Below are 24069 nucleotides of genomic sequence, written 5' to 3'. Positions count from 1 at the left end.
AAAGAGATCCACCAGATGGAGAATGTGCAGATACATTCTTAAGGCTAAAAGAAAAAGAGTACTTGTGGCACCTTAGAGACTAACCAATTTATTTGAGCATGAGCTTTCATGAGCTACAGCTCACTTCAGTATGCAAGCCTGTCTCCTAAGTACATGGTGCATACTGACATCTTAGCAACAAAAAAGGTAATGATCAACAAAAATAACTTTCTTTCTAACTGTAAAATTTATAACATGAAATATGTCAGAGATATGATAAAGTACATGTATGTTAAGTTTGAGGTGGCTGTGGTTCTTTAGCGGTCAAATAAAAATGAGACTTCTCAAAGCCCAATTTTAAAAGCTAAAAACATGTTCTTATTTTCTACAGAAAAGAGAGCTAATATTTTATCCAAAAATTGCCATAAAAAAAAATCATTTGACCTCAGAACAGTAGTGTGTTAAATGTGGAGACTTCAGTCACTGCCGTGACAAAAAGAATTTTTAGTGAAAAGCTCAACTAAAGAGACACTACTGATGATTCAATAATAAGCAGACAGTTTGGCATTCTGACAAACCTTGGAAACCAATTTCTTAGGCAAAGATGTGGGAATTTTGTGGAGGTGGAAATTAATCTATCCAGCTTTTTACTAGTGAGCCACTAAAAACTTAATCTGTTTAACACATAAGACACTTCCTGTGTGACCAGTTATTTTAACTGTTCAATCACTATTAAAGTAGGACAAGCTGGTTTATTACCAACACCAAATCCCAATTCTGCCAATATCACAAACAGTTGTGCTTTTCAATAACATTGTTTTGGTGTTTACAGTAAAAGTCTCAGAAACACCAACATAAGTTACATACATGACCCACAATCTACACATGATGAAAAATACTGCATGAACTTTCAAAGTGTGCTGAGCAGATTTGGTGCAGTTATGTTTTTTAAAGAGACTGCTTATAAACACTGACAAGCCGATACTGTCAAATTAAAAACCGTTTCAGCCACATACGTTAACATATTATTGACCTTATTAGAAACAATGCCATACTAACTAAATTCACAAACAAGAACACATTTATATGTGCTGTTACATATGGTTGGTTTGAAAAATAGTAGCAAAATGACATTGTGAGGTTCCATATTTACTCTCTCAATGACTTGTCATTTGCTTGAGTTAGTATTTTCCTATTCTAGCAGCTAACTTCAAAACAGAGGTTTTGAAAAAAAGAAATGAAAAATAAGCATAGGCAAGAAACACTCAAATAGCTCAATAAAAATAATTCAGAAAACTGTAGATACAACATCAATAAGTGCAATATTGAACTTACTCTGACAGCAGCAATCAAGAGAAGCTTCCTTTCCACCATTCACTTCTACATAGGTTGTTCTAATTTGTTGATGCAATATGCAAAACAGAATTAATTTATCTTTTCTGCATATTCAGGCTTCCCCAAATCTAGAACAAATCTGACTAGCAATACTGAACCCAAGTTATAAGCTGAAGGAATCACTGTCCTGAAAACATGAAATATAAGCACCTTGTCCATGGAGGAAAAAAGTATCTAACTAGTATTGCACAACAAGGAATGAGCTAACAAATTGTTACTTTATATATTTTTCTTCTTCTGAGGGGAAGAAATATTTGCTGGGATGGACCCAAACCTACCTAGACACGCTACTCTCCTTATTTTAAAACATCAGGATACATCATACATACAATTATAGAAATATAGGGCTGATATAATATAGATATACAAATATCTATATAAATATAGAGGTCATATAGATACCACCTCCCACGCCCCCAGGTGAGGTAGATCCAAGATCTAGAACGCTTTTGTTCAATCATTTTAAAATATTTTCCCCAAAAAAGTCATTGCTAGACAGTCTACCCTAAAAGCCACGCTCTTCCTTTTTACTACCTGGGCACTTCTGTCAATGCTGTACTGAACTTCAGTATCTAATCTATTATCGAAGCTAATACTGATTACAGTACTTCAGCTGTTATGAGGTTTACACTTGTCTGCATACAATTATTGGAATGAGAGTCTGCAGAGTTAGGAAATATTTTACACTTAATTTAAACGAAAAAAAGGCTAGAGACTATAGTGATTTTCTGATTTTTTTATCCTGCAGATTTAGATTGCTCCCAACCCTAACTCACAAAAGGGCCTTTCCTACAAGTTCCTGATGGTAGAAGAGAGATCTTAAACATCCATTGCATCACAGTTCTCTCCAAAGCAATTAATGCACTGGTCCTCTCAGCCCATAGGTAACTGCATTCAGACTGTTTTTAGCCTGCAGTATTAACTAGATCAGTTGTTCTCAACCAGCGTTCTGGGGCGCCCTGGGGGGCCACGAGCAGGTTTCAGGGAGTCTGCCAAGCAGGGCCCGTGTTAGTCTTGCAGGGGCCCAGGGAAAAAAGCTGAAGCCATGCTGTATGGGGCTGAAGCCCAGTGCCACGAGCCCTGCCGCCTGGGGCTGAAGCCAAAGCCTGAGCAACTTAGCTTTGCGGGGACCCCTGTGGCGTGAGGTCTCAGGCAATTGCCCTGCTTGCTACCCCCTAACACTGGCCCTGGCTTTTATATGCAGAAAAAACAGTTGTGGCAAAGGTGAACATTTTATAGCTTGTTGGGGGCGGGGGGAGAGAATGAGAAAGAAAAAGGTTGAGAACCCTGAACTAGATTATTAATTATTTAGTTTACATTAACCAAAAAAAAATATTATTTCTATTATATCTTTTTGGTTTGAGGTACCAAGCTACAACATGAAGTCTCAAAACAAACAAATCACTATTTTACAAAAAAAAATTTCAGCATAGAACAAAATCTAAAATATGCCAAAATCAATGAATCAAGAGAAAAATGATTACACAGCTAGGTGGGGCCTGTAACTCCTTAAGGCATGATTATAAATACACTCAAGACATGCATGTCAATCACTTAATAGCTTGCGTTGAAGCTAGATTCTCAATTCACGTCAATCACTAAGTCACATGACCTGGAAACATGAGAACAATGCAGAAAGTTCACTAGTTGAGCAAGCATAATGTGCTATGGGACAAGTGATTTAATTTAAATTAACAGAAAATCCTTGGTGGAAAGTTTGTAGAGGAAGGAATTCCTCCTTCCTTACTGTAAATTTGTTCTCACTCTTTTTATAAAAAGAAAATGAGTACTTGTGGCACCTTAGAGGCTAACCAATTTATTTGAGAATAAGCTTTCGTGAGCTACAGCTCACTTCATCGGATGCATTCAGTGGAAAATACAGTGAGGAGATTTATATACACACACAGAACATGAAAAAATGGGTGCTATCATACACACTGTAAGAGTGATCACTTAAGATAAGCTATTACCAGCAGGAGAGCGGGGAGGGGGGGTCGGGGAGGGCGAGAAAACCTTTTATAGTGATAATCAAGGTGGGCCATTTCCAGCAGTTAACAGGAATGTCTGAGGAACAGTGGGGGCTGGGGGTGGGGAAATAGTTTTACTTTGTGTAATGACACATCCACTCCCAGTCTCTATTCAAGCCTAAATTAATTGTATCCAGTTTGCAAATTAATTCCAATTCAGCAAGCTCTCGTTGGAGTCTGTTTTTGAAGTCTTTTTGTTGTAATATTGTGACTTTTAGGTCTGTAATCGAGTGACCAGAGAGACTGAAGTGTTCTCCGACTGGTTTTTGAATGTTCTAATTCTTGACGTCTGATTTGTGTCCATTTATTCTTTACGTAGAGACTGTCCAGTTTGATCAATGTACATGGCAGAGGGGCATTGCTGGCACAGGATGGCATATATCACATTGGTGGATGTGCAGGTGAATGAGCCTCTGATAGTGTGGCTGATGTGATTAGGCCCTATGATGGTGTGCCCTGAATAGATATGTGGGCACAGTTGGCAACGGGCTTTGTTGCAAGGATAGGTTTCTGGGTTAGTAGTTCTGTTGTGTGGTGTGTGGTTGCTGGTGCAACACAACCACTACAACAAAGCCTGGCAACAAAGCCCGTTGCCAACTGTGTCCACATATCTATGAATAGAGACTGGGAGTGGATGGGTCATTACACAAAGTAAAACTATTTCCCCATGTTTATTTCCCCACCCCCACCGTTCCTCAGATGTTCCCGTTAACTGCTGGAAATGGCCCACCTTGATTATCACTACAAAAGGTTTTCTCGCCCCCCCCGCTGGTAATAGCTCATCTTAAGTGATCACTCTCCTTACAGTGTGTATGATAGCACCCATTTTTTCATGTTCTGTGTGTATATAAATCTCCTCACTGTATTTTCCACTGAATTCATCCGATGAAGTGAGCTGTGGCTCACGAAAGCTTATGCTCAAATAAATTGGTTAGTCTAAGGTGCCACAAGTTCTCCTTTTCTTTTCTTTTTTTTTTGCGAATACAGATTAACATGGCTGCTACTCTGAAACCACTCTTTTTATAGTGAATATTGTGAAATGTATTGAGCTCTCTCAATACAAAGTCTTCAATTTTTTCTGTCCCTCTCTGCTTTGTGGCAATGCACAGTACAGAAAACAGAGACAAAACAAAAAGATTGTGAAAGTGTAAATTTAAACTTTTAATTCTCTCTATTTCATGATTTTCTTACATGAAAAATATGAAGAGTAGAAATATATTTTTATACCTACAGATTTATACTGTGATTCTAAATCAGTAAGCTGTTAGAATGTAAATGTTAGATTCACATGTAAATTCGACTCATTTATTTTAGCACTAGGCTAAAAATACATATCTATCACAACTTTTTGAAAGCTGAAAGATACTAAGGTTTTTATGGTTATGACTAGGTCATGAGAAGTCCAAACTAATAGCTTAACTAGCAGCTGCAGAGGCAGTCCGGGTTCTAGGAACATGAATGCATAACTGGAAGACAGGAACTCCTCAGTTCCGGTATCAGCCCTGCTAAACAACCACCATATGAAGTTGGGCAAGTCATTTCTCTCTTTCTCCCAGTTTTCTCATCTATAAAATAGGATAAATATTTCAATATCAACTACAGTCCTTCACAGGACTGATGTACAGTGTTTACAATATGTGAAGCACTATGTTATATGAGAGATGGGAGCTTGGGTTGCTTGTTTATCTGCAATCTGGCCAGGCCTCCTTCCCAACCTGAAAAGTATCTCAAAGGAGCCTCCCACTTTTCTACAGCCAAGTAGGACTGTGAGAGAGACAAAGACAGATTTGTTTCTCCATTTGTTGCCTGACCCAACTCCCATCTCCAAACCAGAAGCGCATCTTAGGTGAAGTATTACCCTAGCTTCCCCACGATACATCCCAGAAGCCCTGAGAGCATGTCTACACTGCAACTGGGAGGTACGAATGCAGCATGTGTAGACATACCCAAGCTAGCTTTGACCTAGTTAGATCTAGCTACCTCAAACAATAGCAGTGAAAATGTGACAGCATTGCTTGCCGCAAACCCTGGGTACATACTTGAGAGGATAAGCTGTGCTGCTGTGGTTTCACTGCTATTATTACTCAAATTAGCTTTAGTTCAAAGCTAGATATAGTTAGATCAAAGCTAGCCTACATATGTCTACCTGTGCTGCAATCACACCTCCCAATTGCAGTATAGACACAACAGGAGAGGCAGGCAGTAGCTGCATTCCACCTGCAGCCTGGCCCTTCTACTGAATCTGGAGAAGAAAATCTGAGAACTATAAATATTTGTCTCTGCTTTTCTCTTTTTAGTTAAACACGAGACAGATGTAAGACTGTTGCTTTACACTTACCCATACGTGCAGGAGACATACAATGGATCAAGTTTACTGCCTGCTTATATCAGTAAAAACTATGTTGGAAAGCTCTGGTGGCCAAAATTACACAACCAGGTTGTGCAAACTAGTCACAAATCCACCTTAATGGGGACTGCATGGGTCCTGTGCAGACATGAAAATGTGAGGCACAGTCCAAAAAGTAAGCATTACCAGGATGGCGTTAAACTGCACAAAATCAGCACCTCCCCTCACAAGATTCCATTGGTTTAATTTTTGTGAAGAAATAAAGGATATTGAAACAGTCTCCCTAATGTAAACCCAAAGCAGAGAAGAAAATCACTCCTTTGCGGCCTTGAGTACAATTGCCTTAGCTGACACAGGAAAGAGTACTTCACACCCTTGTGCCATCTTTATTGGACTTGGTCCATTAACTATTGATTAACAGTGATTTTATTTTTAGATAACAATAGATTATTATAGATATCAATATCTATTTGTAAGTTGTTTTTATATATTTAAATTTTCACAGCTGCACAGAATTATGGGTTATAGGCATTTTTTCCTATTTTTCTCAATAAAAATCTTCCATTGCAGGAAATTTAGAGAAACTGAAAATATATTAAGCATTTTAAACATATGAGTTGTATTTACCAAACCACAGCAAAAAAGACAATTTAATAATAAATGTCCTATTTAGAAAAAATGATTTTAATATAGCAAAATGTTTAGAAGCAACTGGTATGCTTGCAACAGACAGTACAGATTCACTTACGCAGGTATTAAACAGTTATGAGGAATACAGTATTCACTTCTAAACATCATTGTTCAAACATACAAAACATTGCCAATATTTAATGACTAAATCACAACAAACAAAAACATTGCAACACAACTGGAAATGAGTCAACTGAAGAATAATGTCATTACCTCATCATGTGTGTATCTGTAATCCGCCTTCTTTGACTTGAGGTCCCATAATACTACTGTTCCAGACTCATAGCCAATCAGGAGCTGCAATAATCAGAGTAAAGAACGTTGAAGGAAAGAAAATTACTTAAAATACCTGTAATTCTTGTTCTATGAAGTAGATACTGCAACAACATTAGATCCACCCTCTTGTATCTTTATTCCTACACGTGACAAGGAATCCTCCATGTGAGTCATGCAGTCACTGATGACAGCAGCCCTAAAAAGCACATGCTAAAGTTTATCTATCTTGCCTCTGACTGTTTTCAGCCTCTCCATTTTCTTTCACTATATCCCTATTGCCCATCACAGTAAGCTCCTTCTTCATTTATACCTTCTAGGATCTTCACAACTAACCTTTGTTCTATCTCCGCTTTCATCATTGCTTCAGCACACACACTCACTTCATTTAGCCCAAATAGCTCATCTGATCAAACCCTTCATGCTATTTTACTATGCCTATCTCAATACTTTTGGGCTTCCCCTAGCCCTGTATATCCTTGATATATCCTTTCCATCAGGAGTTTTTCCTCATGTATTGAGTACTTCCTCAAAATCCATGGCACTTGTATCAGGTTGTCTTTGGTTTATTTCTTTTTTTAAAAGATAAATAAATACACTTTCACATCACTCAATCTCGCTCTTTATTGAGATTTTCAAATTCAACATACCTTTCCTTCATCCATTGGATTGTCACTAATATGGACAACAGGTCCTGGATGAGATTTGGACGATCTGAAAGGGAAAACATTTCCATCTTAAATAAAACAAACACATTTTCCCCCCAAAATCTATTACAACTAGTTCCTTTTGAGATGAAATCCCATTTATGCATCTCAGATTCACATTAGCTCTTTTGGCCACATCATCACACTGGGAGCTCATGCTCAGCTGATTATCCACCATGACTACCAAATCTTTTACAGAGTCACTGCTTTCCAAGTTAGGGTCTCCCATCCGGTAAGTATGGCCCTACATTCTTTGTTCCTATATGTATACATTTACAGTTAGGCATACTAAAACATATATTGCTTGCTAGTACCCAGTTTTCCAAACAACCCATATTGATGCTAAATCAGTGACCTGTCCTCTTCATTATTTACCATTGCCCAGTTTTTGTGTCATCTACATACTCTACCAGTGATGATTTTATGTTTTCTTCCAGCCCACTGATAAAAATGTTGTGAACAGCTACTTATTGCAATTGCTGCAACCATAGTGAATCTATTACTATGTTACATTTATTTTATTTACCTGTATTTTGATTTTTTTAATTGAGAAGCAGTGATACAGCAGCCTTTATTATTTTATCCCACAGTAGAAAAGTAGCCTTAATGTTGACCATTCAGTATGCGTAAAACAATGTGCAAAAGTGTATATTACCACTAACTAATTTATTAGCTGCTAAATCACAAAGTTGCGGAGAATGTAGGACTCTACAGCCTCACAAATCATTAGCCCCAGCCACATCTCATTTTTTGGGTAATAATTTGCGTTTTATTATTGAAAAAAAACTTTACACATTAACTGAAAGACCCATAGATATAGCTTTGTGTGAAACAGGGTGTCAAGGTTCCTCCCCCACTCTGAACTCTAGGGTACAGATGTGGGGACCTGCATGAAAAACCTCCTAAGCTTATCTTTACCAGCTTAGGTCAAAACTTCCCCAAGGTACAAAATATTACACCCGTTGTCCTTGGACTGGCCGCTACCACCACCAAACTAATACTGGTTACTGGGGAAGAGCTGTTTGGACGCGTCCTTCCCCCCAAAATACTTCCCAAAACCTTGCACCCCACTTCCTGGACAAGGTTTGGTAAAAAGCCTCACCCATTTGCCTAGGTGACTACAGACCCAGACCCTTGGATCTTAAGAACAATGAACAATCCTCCCAACACTTGCACCCCCCCTTTCCTGGGAAATGTTGGATAAAAAGCCTCACCAATTTGCATAGGTGACCACAGACCCAAACCCTTGGATCTGAGAACAATGAAAAAGCATTCAGTTTTTTACAAGACGACTTTTAATAAAAAATAGAAGTAAATAGAAATAAAGAAATCCCCCCTGTAAAATCAGGATGGTAGATATCTTACAGGGTAATTAGATTCAAAAACATAGAGAACCCCTCTAGGCAAAACCTTAAGTTACAAAAAAGATACACAGACAGAAATAGTTATTCTATTCAGCACAATTCTTTTCTCAGCCATTTAAAGAAATCATAATCTAACACATACCTAGCTAGATTACTTACTAAAAGTTCTAAGACTCCATTCCTGTTCTGTCCCTGGCAAGAGCAGCATACAGACAGACACAGACCCTTTGTTTCTCTCCCTCCTCCCAGCTTTTGAAAGTATCTTGTCTCCTCATTGGTCATTTTGGTCAGGTGCCAGCGAGGTTACCTTTAGCTTCTTAACCCTTTACAGGTGAGAGGAGCTTTCCCCTGGCCAGGAGGGATTTCAAAGGGGTTTACCCTTCCCTTTATATTTATGACACAGGGTATTGCATGCTCTGTTTGTAATCCATCAATTAATCATCAAATAACAAAGCTTTGAAAATAATTTACAAATATGAATTGGTCTGCACTATACTGAAGAGCCGGCTAAACACGCACTATTTTTGGATTTCTTTTCCATTTCTGTCAATACACTATCAGCTTCTGTTCCTTTCAGTTTAACCTAAATATCAGGATCATTTATTAAAGACAATTTCACATAAGTGTTTTATCCCTAGCTATACTTAGTATGTGACAACTGTTAGTTCAGTAATGAAAGAAATATTCCAGGATCAATAAAACCAAATTCACTTATTTTAACCATTGTTATTTAAGCCTAAAAATTTATTGTGAGCACAAAAATAATCCTGCTGAATTGTACAGTTAATGACTAATGAGTTTTATTGTCTATGGGCCCATCCTGCCGCTCATTCCATTCAAAAATGCCATTTAAACAATGGCATTTTTGACAAAGTGCATGCACGGGTCCAAAAGTTGTGTGCCTAAGTTAAAGTTACAATAAATGTTCTATAAAAGATCTGAACTAGAAAGAGCCCCAGAAACCTTTAATTAAATTATCATTATGATGATGCCATCTGACATTGGACTACAACAAAAGCTACCAGACAAAGTCATATGGATGAGATAAATTAACACTTTTTGAACATTACAATCCTGTAGTCAAATATTTGAATACCGAAAAACTGGTTGGGAATCAGGCGGACTCAGGCTTCAGTCACCCCCTCCTGGGGTCGTGTAGTAATTTTTGTTGTCAGAAGGGGGTCGTGGTGCAATGAAGTTTGAGAATCCCTCTTCTAGAAACATGCAGATGCGTATATAATATAGAGAACTGTACATACTGTAGAAAATTCAGGGAGATTCACACACAAAGTGAATTGTACTGTACTTTAAGACTACTTTTCTGTTAAGAAAGTCTGGCAGCTGCAGTTTCACTTAAGAACTATAAAATAAAATTACATATTCTAAATTTCAGACATCAGATAAATGAAATCAATACTGTACTTCAACATGATCTACATACCTATCCTGGCAATGCTCATCACATCACATAAAAGATGTAAGTTTTTTTTTGTTTATTCCCCACACTCATGTAGAAAAGAATTTTAGACCAGAACATATGTATATGTTTCAGATTTCTGGGAGATAAAATGTGTTTATATTATTTCTATTTAAATTTGTTATTTAACACAAATGACATTTCTATAATTAACAATGGTATCCGGGACAAATATTTTTGTTTTCAGCTAGGTAATACTTAACCAAACTCACAGTTCAATGGCTTTATTCCACATGATGACATAGCCTGAGAGCGTAAAGGATTCCACATTGACAATGTGAATGTTTCCTCTTTCAGTACCCACATACAGCCATTTACTTTGGAAAGGCAGATGGCAAAATGTTATCCTGCAAGATACAATGCATTCAAAAAAGTAATTAGGAAAATTGTTTATATATCCTACAAATACTTTGTTAAAGCCCAACATCAGAAAACCAAATCCAGGAAGAGGGAACTATTTTATCTTTATTGTATTTTATTTGTATATATAAATCACTCAGCCATATGAAATTTTAAACTTCAGAGACCTGGTGTAATTGCTACATAAAAGAGCATGCTTCAGAAATTATGATATAATTAAACCGGTCTATAACAAACAAAAATTGCAAGTGTGAAGGTTATCCTTGGAACAAAGGATAAATCTTCACTTAAAATTTGAATACCTTATTTGCAATTTATTTTAAGATATTCTAATTGTACACTGGGTTTCCAACTTCTTTTTAAAATTAATCTCACCATATTACTACTTTTTTCCAGTTTCAAGGGCACAATGCATTTTAGATGTTGCCTTCTGTTTTATATATTGGTTTCAAGAGACACCAGGTTAATAAATCAAATACAATAAATATAAATTGTGACAAGTAATTTTAATTTTATACCAAAAGTTTTTCTTCCAAAAAATATTTAAATAATGCAATATTGAATTATAACCAATCTCAACAAAATTTATTTAAAAATAATTTTAGGCAGTGAAGTTGCTCCACTACGTCCCTGCTAAACATTAGAGTTTTACAACCATATTTTTTTCCTCTGGCTCTTGTATTTCTGTCTCGAAGATGTACATAAACATGGGAAAAAGCTAATGGTCACTTATGAAGCAGCTTTGTGCAGGCATAAGACACCACAAGTATGTAGAAAACAGAGTTTTTACCTAGAACGTGCTTTGGGCAGGGAGACTGGGATGAGAAACATGAGGAGTGAAGACAGACTGGATAGGCAAGAAGAATGGGATTAGGACAAGGGAAGTTGAATAGGAAGGCCTGGGATAGGGACAGATTGGAGAGGACAAGACAAAAAGTGTCAGCCTGTAAGAGGGAACAGATTAAAGAATCTGTGTTCATTTGAGTGCACATTCCTTCAGAGTCCGGAATGGAATCCAAGATTTCCTAGAGTTACCCTTCCTTTGCAGTCAATAAATCTCTCTGAAACCCTGTGGGCAAAGTGTCCAGCCCTTCCCATTCCCCTCTAATGCTTGTCTAAAAACGTAACTGTCAGCAGAATCTTGCACTTTAGGTTCTTTGGACTTAAAGATAGATCTCATCCAGCCATGTGAATTTACCGTCCCCTAAGTTTCTAGAGGCCTTAATAACTGTTAATTCTACACTATGACACCCTAATAAACAAATGCTTGTGAGAGAAATTTCCCAATCATCTTCTATAGTAAAGTAAAATCGAGCTTCATTGCAACCTTCTCCATCCCCTTTAATGACACTACTCATTTTTGGTGGGTTTGAGAACTGGTGTTATAATGTAATATACACTCTAAAACACTTACAAGACTTACACTCTGTCTGCTTTTATTTGAGCTGTTAAGCTAGTAGAATGATCACCACCACAAGATGCAGGGAGCTATAATAAGTGTAGGGATTATCTGGTTACTTCAGCTAGAAGCAAGATTACATTTTAGTCACAGGTATTTTTGGTAAAAGTCACGGCAACCAACAAAAATTGACAGCCATGACCTGTCCATGACATACTAAAAATACCTGTGACTAAATATCTTGTGGGGGGAGGTTGGGAGCTGGTGCTGGGGTACCAGCTGCTGGGTACCAGCTGCCTGGGGCCATGGACTGCAGCTGCTCTGGCTGACTGGCAATGGGCTGCTGCCCACCCGGGGACGGCTGCTGGGGGCTGTGGCTGCTCTGACCGCCCACCCAGGGACCATTGCCCATGGCCACCCAAACAGCTGCCAGTGCAGCCGGCTGCAGGGCTGCTCCAGCAGTGGCCGGTGTGGCTGTGCCAGAGCCAGCTGCTTGGGCAGTCCTGGGATCAGCCACGCTGGCCTCTGCAGTAGTCACAGAGGTTGTAGAAAGTCACGGAATCTGTGACTTCGGTGACCTCCACGACAGGCACGGAGCCCTAGCTATAAGGTTTGAAATATTCTGTGTTCCAGAGTTTAAAAAAAAAAGTCACTTGGCAGGCTGAAGTTGAATACAGACTGAACAAGAATGAAGTGGGGTTGTATGTAGCTTGCAAATAAGCATTTTCATACCTGCAACCCCATGTCATTCACCACATTGCCATGTCTCATTAACCATTCTCCCTGTGCATTGAATAAGACTGAGGTTTCTGTGGAAGTTAGTATGTGATCAGGCAGTTAAATATAATTATCACAATGCGTACAGACCCAAAGTGGGTTAAAGAAAGATTGATCAGAAAAAAACAATTCTGGCATTTTCCAGCTTTTGAGTTCTTGATTTTGCAACCTTAACATATTTTTGTAATTTTTATATATTAATAAATATATTCCCGTATGGGTCAGAGTTAACATATAAAATATCAAGAATCTGATCCTTATTATTTATTCAAAGTGTATTTTTAAAATCCTTACACCACAAAAAGTGCTCAATAAACTCTTCATAGAATATATCAAAGTATGCCTGTACAACTGTAACAACTTCAAAGGAACAAAAATCCAAAAATTGGGAAAATGCCATACAGAATATAAATTCACTGTACTAACCATAAAAAGAAAAGGAGTACTTGTGGCACCTTAGAGACTAACAAATTTATTTGAGCATAAGCTTTCATGAGCTACAGCTCACTTCATCTGATGCATTCAGTGGAAAATACAGTGGGGATATTTATATACACAGAGAACATGAAACAATGGGTGTTACCATACACACTGTAAGGAGAGTGATCACTTAAGACGAGCTAATACCAGCAGGAGAGCAGGGGTGGGGGGCTGGGAGAAAACTTTTTGTAGTGATAATCAAGGTGGGCCATTTCCAGCAGTTGACAAGAACGTCTGAGGAACAGTGGGAGGTGGGGGGGAAGAGCAATAAACATGGGGAAATAGTTTTACTTTGTGTAATGACACATCCACTCCCAGTCTCTATTCAAGCCTAAAATTAACTGTATCCAGTTTGCAAATTAATTCCAATTCAGCAGTCTCTCACTGGAGTTTGTTTTTGAAGTTTTTTTGTTGAAGAATTGCCACTTTTAGGTCTCTAATCGAGTAACCAGAGAGATTGAAGTGTTCCCCAACTGGTTTTTGAATGTTTTAATTCTTGACGTCTGATTTGTGTCCATTTATTCTTTTACGTAGAGACTGTCCAGTTTGATGAATGTACATGGCAGAGGGGCATTGCTGGCACAGGATGGCATATATCACATTGGTGGATGTGCAGGTGAACGAGCCTCTGATAGTGTGGCTGATGTGATTAGGCCCTATGATAGTGTCCCCTGAATAGATATGTGGGCACAGTTGGCAACGGGCTTTGTTGCAAGGATAGGTTCCTGGGTTAGTGGTTCTGTTGTGTGGTTGCTTCAGGTTGGGGGGCTGTCTGTAAGCAAAGACTGGCCTGTCTCCCAAGATCTGTGAGAGTGATGGGTCATCCTTCAGGATAGGTTGTAGATCCTTGCTGACGCGTTGGAGAGATTCTAGTTGGGGGCTAAAGGTGATGGCTAGTGGTGTTCTGTTATTTTCTTTGTTGGGCCTGTCCTGTAGTAGGTGACTTCTGGGTACTCTTCTGGCTCTGTCAATCTGTTTCTTCCCCCCCACTCTCCTGCTGGTATTAGCTCAGCTTAAGTGATCACTCTCCTTACAGTGTGTATGGTAACACCCACTGTTTCATGTTCTCTGTGTATATAAATATCCCCACTGTATTTTCCACTGAATGCATCCGATGAAGTGAGCTGTAGCTCATGAAAGCTTATGCTCAAATAAACTTGTTAGTCTCTATGTTGTCACAAGTACTCCTTTTCTTTTTGCGAATACAGACTAACACGGCGGCTACTCTGAAACCTGTACTAACCATATTACAACCACATAAAATAATCAGTTATTTTGTTTCAGTTTTGTGTTGAATGCAGTAAATGAGCTGTTACATTTTCAAGAATGTTTCTTTTATTTCTTGAACGGATTAAAAAGTAATGTTTTTCATTGCAATGAATGTCAATTAAATATTGGTACTATGGTGGCAAGAGTTCAAATCTAAAATATTTCAGTTATACTAGCATCACACAGGAAAATTAATGTATTAAACCTATGTACATTTTTCCCCTTTAAGCAATAAAATCCATAAGGGCTGATATCAAAGAGCAACAATTCTATGCTAGTTATAAACTCTAATCTTATTAAATGCAAAAACTTATGTGAAATCAACATTAAGGCTGCACAGTTAATATTGAAGTATGAAAAGCAGAAATTAAAGTTCTAACAGCAACGTTAATTTGGCTATATTGCAGATCCTGTATATTTTACAACATAGGTACTATAATAAGCATTCAGTTCCCAAATCTGAGTGTATTTAACTGTTTGAATTACTTATTATGATGACTTCAGTATTTTTCATTGAAAAAAAACCTCTCAGATGTGCTGCAGCCTGCACCAAAAATAAGTTTGAAAATCTGGCATGCAAGCATTTATAATATAAACATCTGATCTTCCAGATAATTATACATATTTAGGTGCCAGCAATGTGATGCTGTTCCAGTCTACTTGAACATACAGATAAGTGCAATGTAAAAAATGTGCAAGGTTAGATTGTGATTAAGACTTATAAATTTGAGAGACTGCAAATGCCAATTTAACTATACGACAAACACCAGGTGGTATATCACAGCATGGATACCACATACTATTTCCTACAGGGTCTTATTTTCATGGAAGGTGTGCACAAATATGTAAAAAGCTTAATTTACATGTGATAATACCATACCTGCATGTGCAAATTTATTATTTATATATGGCCAAACAGATACATATCTTTGCACATCCAGGTAAGGTATCTATGTCCATTTAAAAAGTCAAGGCATCATCAGTAAAAGCTGGATTAAATTGTTCCTTTTAAAAAAAATCGTAAGTCTTGAAGAGGTGGTGGTGTTGGGGAGCGGGAAGAGCATTCTTCTCTTATCAAGAAGTTTTGCCTGCATTGTTGATTTAACACAAGGGTCATGTATAAAGTTATGCAAGTAAAGCACAGTTTCATTATATTTGCACCCCTTGAGAATGTTTTGACATATTGGTTCACAAGTAATAAGAAAAATCTTAAGTGAACAGAGCATTGCAAAGAATAGAGTTTTTTGGACAGAGCAGCCTGACACAGGTTCCAAACATCCTGAAATAAGCAGAAACTGCTATCAAGGAAATCTACTGCAGGATCCATGGTAAGCTGATTTGGAATATATCCAATACATGAAAGAAGGCCATGACAGACATTTATTAAGTGCAAACTGACATTTTCACAGAAGAGCAACAAACTGACTAGCAAATGCACTGTCAGTAGGATCCAAAGGAAGGCATACTAGATTTACGGGTGCACAGGAAATCTTGTTCCCTTTGAGCACTACAGGAAAGTCCATAGTACACATGAGATAAAGATGGTACATGTTGAAAGATGGAGAAATGAAGATATCATGGAAGTGTAACTAGTAGGAAGACCATACAGGAAACCAATACAGAGCAATGCTGCATTGATGCAACATTAATAAGTTGCCTTCAAGAACTGGAGAAAGAACAGAACTCAAGAGAGAGGTCAGCAGTCTAACTATTAACCACAATCCAAGCTCTAAAGAAAACGGGAGCCATCAAAAAGAAGTAACAGGTAAGTAACTGATCAGTGCCACCATAGTGAAAAGTCTGGAAAAAGACATCTGTGGCTCACAAAGAGAGTAAGATGGCATGCTACCTCCCAAGTGCCAGGATAAATGATGTCATATGACACTGATGGGAAATTCACAATATTTCTAGTCCACATTAGAAAATCACTGGTTCACTTTATTCCTGGGGCATAATATTGGTACTTCGTTAGGAGTATAGTTAACAGACTCTTCAGGTGCACAATTTAAGAACTGATCCCCTAATACGGATAACATTCATCCATTCAGGTTTATTCTCCACTCATTAGTTCAACCTGTCTCTGATGGTGTTTTCTTTTCCTGCAAGGGAGGTTAGCACTATAAATTATGCTAGAGAACTAAAACTTGGTGCCACAGCTAAATTATGCGTTATAACAAGTGTTGCACAGCCAAAACTCTGTGTAGAGAAAGACTTAGTGTTACAGAGATGGTTGGTGCTTTCAAACCCAAAGTTTAGCACTGAGAATTGCTCTGGTGACACTAAGAGTAGAAAAGTAGAGTGCTCAATAGCACATTGTTTTTCATATTCACCTTGATGCAATGGATTCTTCAAAGGGAATAGGACCAGAGCACCCAAGGAAGTATGTGTCATGCATTTGTAAGTGGAATTCTTTGGTTCAGAGGAAAAACTATACAGTTTTTGGAGGGAGGACAGGGCAGAGGGGAGAAAGATACAATGCAATTGGAGCACCTCTAGCTACTTTGAAGGAGTGGGAAAAGGGCATGTGAAGACTACAATTGTAGATAAAAGCAGCCATTCTACTGGAAGTCTGTGTCTCAATATGAACTATAACATTTGTTTTTTAATTATTTAAAAGTTTTTACAAAAGACTACTTTTGCTGGAAACAGTGTAACAATATGGTGGAGTGGGAGCAAAAGGATGTTGATATGCACTGCATGGAACTTGGAGGAGTATTGCTAGTTAGAATGGCACAGCCCCAAAGGAACTCAATTAAACTGAACTGGACCACTGATGGCAGCATGCGGCTTTCCTGATAAAGCCGATGACTTAAAACTTGGAGCTGTAGGAGTGGGAATCCTTTAATATGTATATCTTTAGTGACAGAAGGACTTGTATCATGTACTGCCTCATAACTTTTAATCCTTGTTTTGTACACTTAAACACAGGATGAGGCAGACAGAGTGGGACAACGGAAGCAAAAAACAGAAGCTAGTTATGAAAGGGAAAGAATAGGATTCCAAGACACTATCTTTCTATTGAACATTTGTAATCATTAAGATCCCAATTCCATCCACCCCCATTAAGAGTGGGCACACTATTTCTAGTCTGAAGCTGCACTGGGACTCTGCAAGTACTTCCTCTGCAAGTGGGAGCAGGCTATTCAGTAAGATTCTAGCACGAATCTTTCCAGTGATGGAGAGGAGGGCAATACCTTGATAGTTGCTACAGTCGGCCATCTCCCTTTTTGAAAATGGTGATGATGTTAGCATTATGTAAGTTGGCAGGGATTTCTTCCGTGCGCCAGATTTTGAGGAGCTTGTCAGTCAGTTTCTCTCCCCCCACTTTCAGTACTTCAGCTGGTATGCCCTCAGGACCTAGAGCTTTATTGTTCTTCATTTGTTTAATTGCTTTGCAGACCTCCTCAGGTGTTGGTGGATTGGCAAGCGTTTCCCAGATTGGGTGCTGAGAGATGGAGTCGATGGTGTCGTCAGTCACAGTCAATTCTCAATTTAGAAGCCTTTGGTAGTGCTCCTTCCAGCGCTCTTTGATGGATTCGTTATCTTTAGGAAGGGTACTAGATCTTTGGATCTCAGAGGTGTGAGGCCACATGACCTTGGTCCGTACAGGGTCTTCATCTCCCCCAAAAAGCTCCACATATATCATGTCTGCCAGCGAATGTTTAGATTTCTTTTGCTTTGTCCTCCCATTTGTTTTTGATTTCTTGGATCCTCCTTTGAACTTCAGCTCTGCTTCTGACTGGATAGTGGTTGGTTTTGCCAGTCACAGAAAGCTTTTCTCTTCTGGTCCAAAAGGGCTGTAATCTCAGTGTTGTCGTCAAACCAGTCCTGATGGCAGTGGGTAGCAAGGCCAATGGATTCCTCACAAACCTCATGGATGGTCTGTTTTAGTGCTTTTTAGTGTTCTTCAACACTTGTGTTGTCATTTCCAGGTGTGCATATGGCCAGGTTTTCCACTGAGGAGTGTTTAGAAGTTCTCTTGGTGCACTGAGGATTCAAGTCTTTGGGCGTTTTATTGCCATCTGTGGGATTTGGACTGCTTTCTATGTTTCAGTGCAATCCTGATGGCATGACTGACCTCACCAGGCGGTGGTCAGTCCAACAGTTGTCAGTTCCTCTCATGACATAGGTGATTTTGACATCTCTTAGATCCTGCCACTGTTTTGAGCAGGGGTGTTGCCAAGTTGTTTTGTACTTGTTGCTCTGTCTGAAGTGTGTGTTTGTGATCACAAGATCATGCTCTGCACATTTGCAGAGTAGAAGGATGCCATTGGAATTGGTCTTGCCCACTCCTTCCCTCCCAATGGTGCTACTCCATATGTTAGAATCTTGGTCAACTCTTGCATTAAAGTCCCTTAAGAGGATTATCTTATCTGTTTTTGGAATGGATGACAATTTTATCAAGGTCAGTGTAGGATTCTCTCTGTTCTTCAGCATAAAGAGTTGGCGCACATGCACTGATGATAGTGGTAAATGACTTATTGACCAATTGGATGCAGAGGGTTATAAGGCGCCCGTTGATACCGACGGGGAGCTCAGTCAGGAGGTTGACTAGCAGGTTTTTGATTGCAAAGCCAACACCGTGTACACATTTGCCTGTCACTTGCTGGTTTTCCCTTCCAGAAAAAAGTGCAACCACCACCCTCTTCCCTCAAGTGGCCTTCTTCTGCACATCTTGTTTCACTGAGAGCCGTGATGTCGATGTTGTACCTTGAGAGTTCTCAGGCAACAACTGCTGTTCTGCATTTGGGTCTTTCACTTTTTGATCCGTCCAGTAGAGTACGGACATTCCAAGTTACAAGAAACCTTTTTGTTTTTCAACCGCATTGGGAGTGATCTCTCTGGACACGGTTATCCAGTCAGGTATGGTGGGATAGCATATGTTTAGGGCACCTTTTCTAGTCCCTTCCCCATATGGGGTGAGCAGAGGGGTTCCTAAAAAGGCCTGTTCAGTCATGACCGCTGCTGCCAAAAATGCCCCCCATCCCAGTCCAGGGGCACATGATGACCATCTTGCAGTCATCACCTGTGTGTTCGTCTGTGAGCTCAGTCAGGAGGTTGACTAGCAGGTTTTTGATTGCAAAGCCAACACCATGTACACATTTGCCTGTCACTTGCTGGTTTTCCCTTCCAGAAAAAAGTGCAACCACCGCCCTCTTTGCCGAAAATGCCCCCCATCCCAGTCCAGGGGCACATGATGACCATCTTGCAGTCATCACCTGTGTGTTCGTCTGTGACTAGGGACTCCTGATGATTACTTCACCTATCTGTTGCCACTCGCCCATTGCCACAAGACTTATGGGTAGGGGTGGGGACAAAGTTCTTCCTGTGAAAGAAGCCTGCATATGTGTAGTTTAATGGAGTGGGAGCTGATGCGCACCAGCAGCCACACAAATCTTTGCACAAGAGGCACCTGTGTCTGGTGGTAAGGAGGTTCAAGATGACTAGAGGTTTCTCCTCTGTTGCAGCCTTCACAGCCGTTGAGAGGTGATCCTGCTTCATCCACTTGTTCTGTCATTGAGGTCTTATACTGGGTTGTGTTGTGCTGGCACAATCAACAACATTTTCACAGCCAGGCAGATCCAGGAAAAATGTCAACACCACCACCAGGAGCTGTATATGGCCTTTATCGATCTGACCAAAGCCTTTGACTCTGTAAACCCTGAGGCTCTGTGAAAAGTCATGTCAAAGTTTGGCTGCCCAAGCAAATTTATCACCATTATAAGACTCCTCCATAACCAGATGACTGCCTCCATCCTGTGCAGTGACTCTGCTGCTGAGCTCTTTGTCATCCGAACTGGCATAAAACAAGGTTTTGTAATGGCACCCACCCTTGCTTCATTATCTTAGCAGCTATGAAAACACTAACCCAAGACCATCTACCACAAGGGATTGGCATCCAATATCGGATTGATGGCAACATCTTCAACTTTTGTTGTCTCCGTACCAGGACTAAAGTAATATTGGCAACAATAACTGAACTCCAGTATGCAAATGATTGTGCTGTAGCTGCACACTCAAAGGAGGATCTCCAAACAGTCCTTAATTGCTTCTCTGAAGCTTACAACAGCCTAGAGCTAACTCTGAACATAGGCAAAACAAAAGTTCTCCATCAGCCAGTTCCCAGACAATCATCAGACCCAGCAAGGAAGATCTATATCAACAAAGAAGAACTGGAAAATGTAGAATGCTTTGTCTATCTTGGCAGCCATCTCTCACAGAGGGCAGATACAGACATTGAGATTCAGCGCAGAATTTGCTGTGCCAGCCTTGCCTTTGGCAAACTGTCTTGCCAGGTGTTCAACAATCATAACATCAGAATACATACTAAACTTTTAGTTTACAAAGCAATGGTAATCCCAAGTCTCCTGTATGGCTGTGAGACTTGGTGACCTACAGAAAACACCTGAAAAACCTGGAACGCCAGCACCAGCACTTTCTTCGGAAGATCCTCAAAAAAGAGTGGGAGGATCATCACACTAATGTCAGTATCCTCACAGAGGCCAACTTCTTCAGTGTTGAGGCCCTGATTATCCAGCACCAGCTGAGGTGGAGTGGGCACTGTGTGAGCATGCCTGATGTACAGTTACCAAAACAACTGCTGTATGCACAATTCACTGAAGGAGAAAGAAAACAGAGGTCAAGAGAAACGCTTTAAAGCCACATCTCTTGATGTTATCTTGAGGGTGTCAGCAACACCAGACACTGGGAGACAGCAGCCCATGATAGGGATAACTGGCGAAGACTTGTCAGAGAGGTCTACTCTTGAGGAAAATCGCCTTGCCATGGTCATAGAAAAACACCAGAAAAGAAAGGAAAGACAACGGTCATGCAGCAATCGCAGCCCAAACCTGTCTTCCAACACCTCCTGCAATGTCTGCCAAAGAGCCTGTGGCTCAAGAATCGGACTCTTCAGTCACCAAAGAACCGATGAAAAATAAAACCTGTGAAAGAGATCGTACTCGACCTTGAGGGATCACCGACAACGACTATTTCTGGTCACCTGTGCAAACTGTATAATGAGCAATTTGGTCATAAAGTGCTGTCACTGCTGTGTAGGATTATTGTTCACTTATAAGCAATCGTTTTTAATTCAGGAGTAGGCTACTCCTGTAGTGGAATTTATGGATCCCTGTATAGCATGTAACGTAGTTTAGGATTCTACAGAATAAAAGGATATAAGTGAAAGGCCATCATCATATACACCTCTGTGCACAAAGAATATATTAAATTAAAATCTACACAAAAAATAAGGTAGCTTGCTTCCGTTTTCGCCTTTATGTTATTAGAAAGTTCACTTTCCACTTTTAAGGAATCTAAAAAAAACTTCAAACCTTTTAACTCTATTGAAAGCGAGATTTTTTTTTGTCAACTCTAGGATAAGTATATTTGTTTTCCTGTACTATTTCTAGGGAGTAGTTTAATATAATAAAAACTTTTAATAGAATAATATATAGAATCATCTAGCATTTGTTGGAGAGTTTATTTTTTTCTAGTGATTTCCACAGGGAGCCTTTAACTTTTGTTTAAAAAACTTAATGCTGCAGATCATAAACAACTTGACTGGAAATCCGAGTCTTGTGCTTTATAAGAAACATTTATAAGGTAACATATCACAGTGGAAAATGTCACAATGTATCAGAATGAACAGGAAGGAGCAGGTAGTCTAGTAATACATTGTTATAACCTAGCACCTCATAAAATACACATGCTGGTTGAAGCATGTTTTATGCCCCCATGGGTTAGGTCCACTGAATTTCAGCAGTTGTAGCATCACAGCATGCTGGGAAGTCACAGATGCATGTTAGTCGGTGAATCAAACTCTCTAAAGACCTAAAATTCATCTCAAACAGCATAATAGAAATTTCAGAATGAGATTTGGGCTTGGATATGGGCTAGTTAAATGAAATACAATCTAGCATTGGGAAAAACAAGCAAAAGAGATGGTGTAGACTGTATCACTACCAGTGACTACAGGAGAGCACCCCACATTTCTTTCTTTCATGTAATTTGGCTGGGGGTGGTGGTGGTGATCTTGTTAGATCCTTGAGTAATACTGCTTTTACAAATTTAGCACTTGGTAAAAACATCACAAACCTTTTATATAGATGTAGATTGTGCTCTAGTTATCCATGCACTGATCCAAATAAACTTACTATATTAATTTTTCCTTATTTTACATTAATGAATTTTTAAACCTAATTTGCATAATTGTGTGTGGGACTATATTAACAGTGACAGGCGGATCACTTGAGAAGAAATTTACGGACATGCTCCAAGGATTTCCTTTGCTAGTTGCATACCATATGCCTCTGATCAACTGTCAAAGTTATTTAAGAAAAATGTTTATCATGATCCCACCACAAGACATATCAAAACACTAATTACAACAAGAGACAGTTACTGAAAAGAACAGCTTCATTATGGAAGTCTCAAAGAAGGATCACTGATATTTGTACTAGCTTTTTAAAAATTGTATTATATGCATATTATGGAAATCGTATGTCAAATACCAAATAGAGAAGACTGTTATTCTTTAACAGTGTTTCTATTAAAAAAACAAGAATCCTTGTAAACTAACCTTTAATTTCCCTACAGTACATCTCAATTTAATTGCCTGTCAAACCAATCAAAACTTCTATTCATCAGGTTACTCCCTTGCTTTGTTGAAGGACAAAGTGACAATATTTTAATCAATGGAGAACACTGATCTATTGGACTGTTTTTCATTCAGAGTAACTAGATGCATTTCTAAAACGCAAACTGCAGAGAGTCATTAAACTCATACAATTACTTGTTACATCATACATTTAGGTCATGTAAAATGCCTTTGATCTTTCAAAAACAATAATTAATAAAGTTGCCTTTTAGATATTCACAAGTGTACTGTAATCTGAATGAGGAACAAAATACTGGCTCAAGTTTACAGTTTGAAAATATACCAACTTAAATTATTTTGTATTGGTTAAATTTTTTAATTCTAAAAATTGCCAAGCTAACCAAGCAACTTTTTTCATTTACCATAATTTCTGTTCATTTTCAGCACAGCATTTGCATATGTAAAATGAAAAAGGGACTAAGTATATTAATGTTAAGGAACTAAGCGGTAATTACTGGATAGGAGTAATGGGATTATTCCCAAATTTATTGCAATAAAAACTTTACACCCCACATGACATAGTAAAAAGGTTTTTGAGTAGCAGCTGTGTTAGTCTGTATTCGCAAAAAGAACAGGAGTACTTGTGGCACCTTAGAGACTAACAAATTTGAGCATAAGCTTTCGTGAGCTATAGCTCACTTCATCGGATACATCAGGTTTTTGTGGGTTTTTTTTTTTTTTTTAAGACAGTGGTTGAAGATATTGGCTCTGTTTAACCTAGAGTTACTTTAATTTATTTTTAAGCCTTCTTGCCAGTTATCGTGTTGCTATTTCACAAAGTTCTATCAAATTATCCAACTAAACAATCCTATTCTTGAGACATCAAGAATCCTGCATGGTCTGAAATACCATGTTTGCAGCAGAAG

The 24069-nt window shown here is 38.8% G+C and overlaps 1 protein-coding gene across 11 annotated transcripts in view; it reads right to left on the bottom strand.

The window, feature by feature from the left end:
* The window catches only part of STXBP5 (syntaxin binding protein 5), a 184305-nt gene that overhangs the window by 113921 nt on the left and 46315 nt on the right, over positions 1-24069 (bottom strand). For 10 of the 11 annotated variants that reach the window (XM_073337576.1, XM_073337566.1, XM_073337569.1 and 7 more), the window contains 3 exons: positions 10472-10606; positions 7362-7425; positions 6652-6735 (listed from right to left, as the gene is read on the bottom strand). In XM_073337576.1, the coding sequence (XP_073193677.1) occupies positions 6652-6735; positions 7362-7425; positions 10472-10606 (283 nt within the window). Of the gene's footprint in view, positions 1-6651; positions 6736-7361; positions 7426-9878; positions 10097-10471; positions 10607-24069 lie in introns of those variants that run through there. The other variant, XM_073337577.1, reaches the window with a different exon arrangement.

The sequence above is a fragment of the Lepidochelys kempii genome, chromosome 3 (genome assembly GCF_965140265.1).
Source record: "Lepidochelys kempii isolate rLepKem1 chromosome 3, rLepKem1.hap2, whole genome shotgun sequence".
In the NCBI taxonomy this organism is placed as follows: domain Eukaryota; kingdom Metazoa; phylum Chordata; order Testudines; family Cheloniidae; genus Lepidochelys; species Lepidochelys kempii.
The sequence above is the reverse complement of the archived record's forward strand: the minus strand, read 5'-3'. Positions and strand labels throughout refer to the sequence as shown.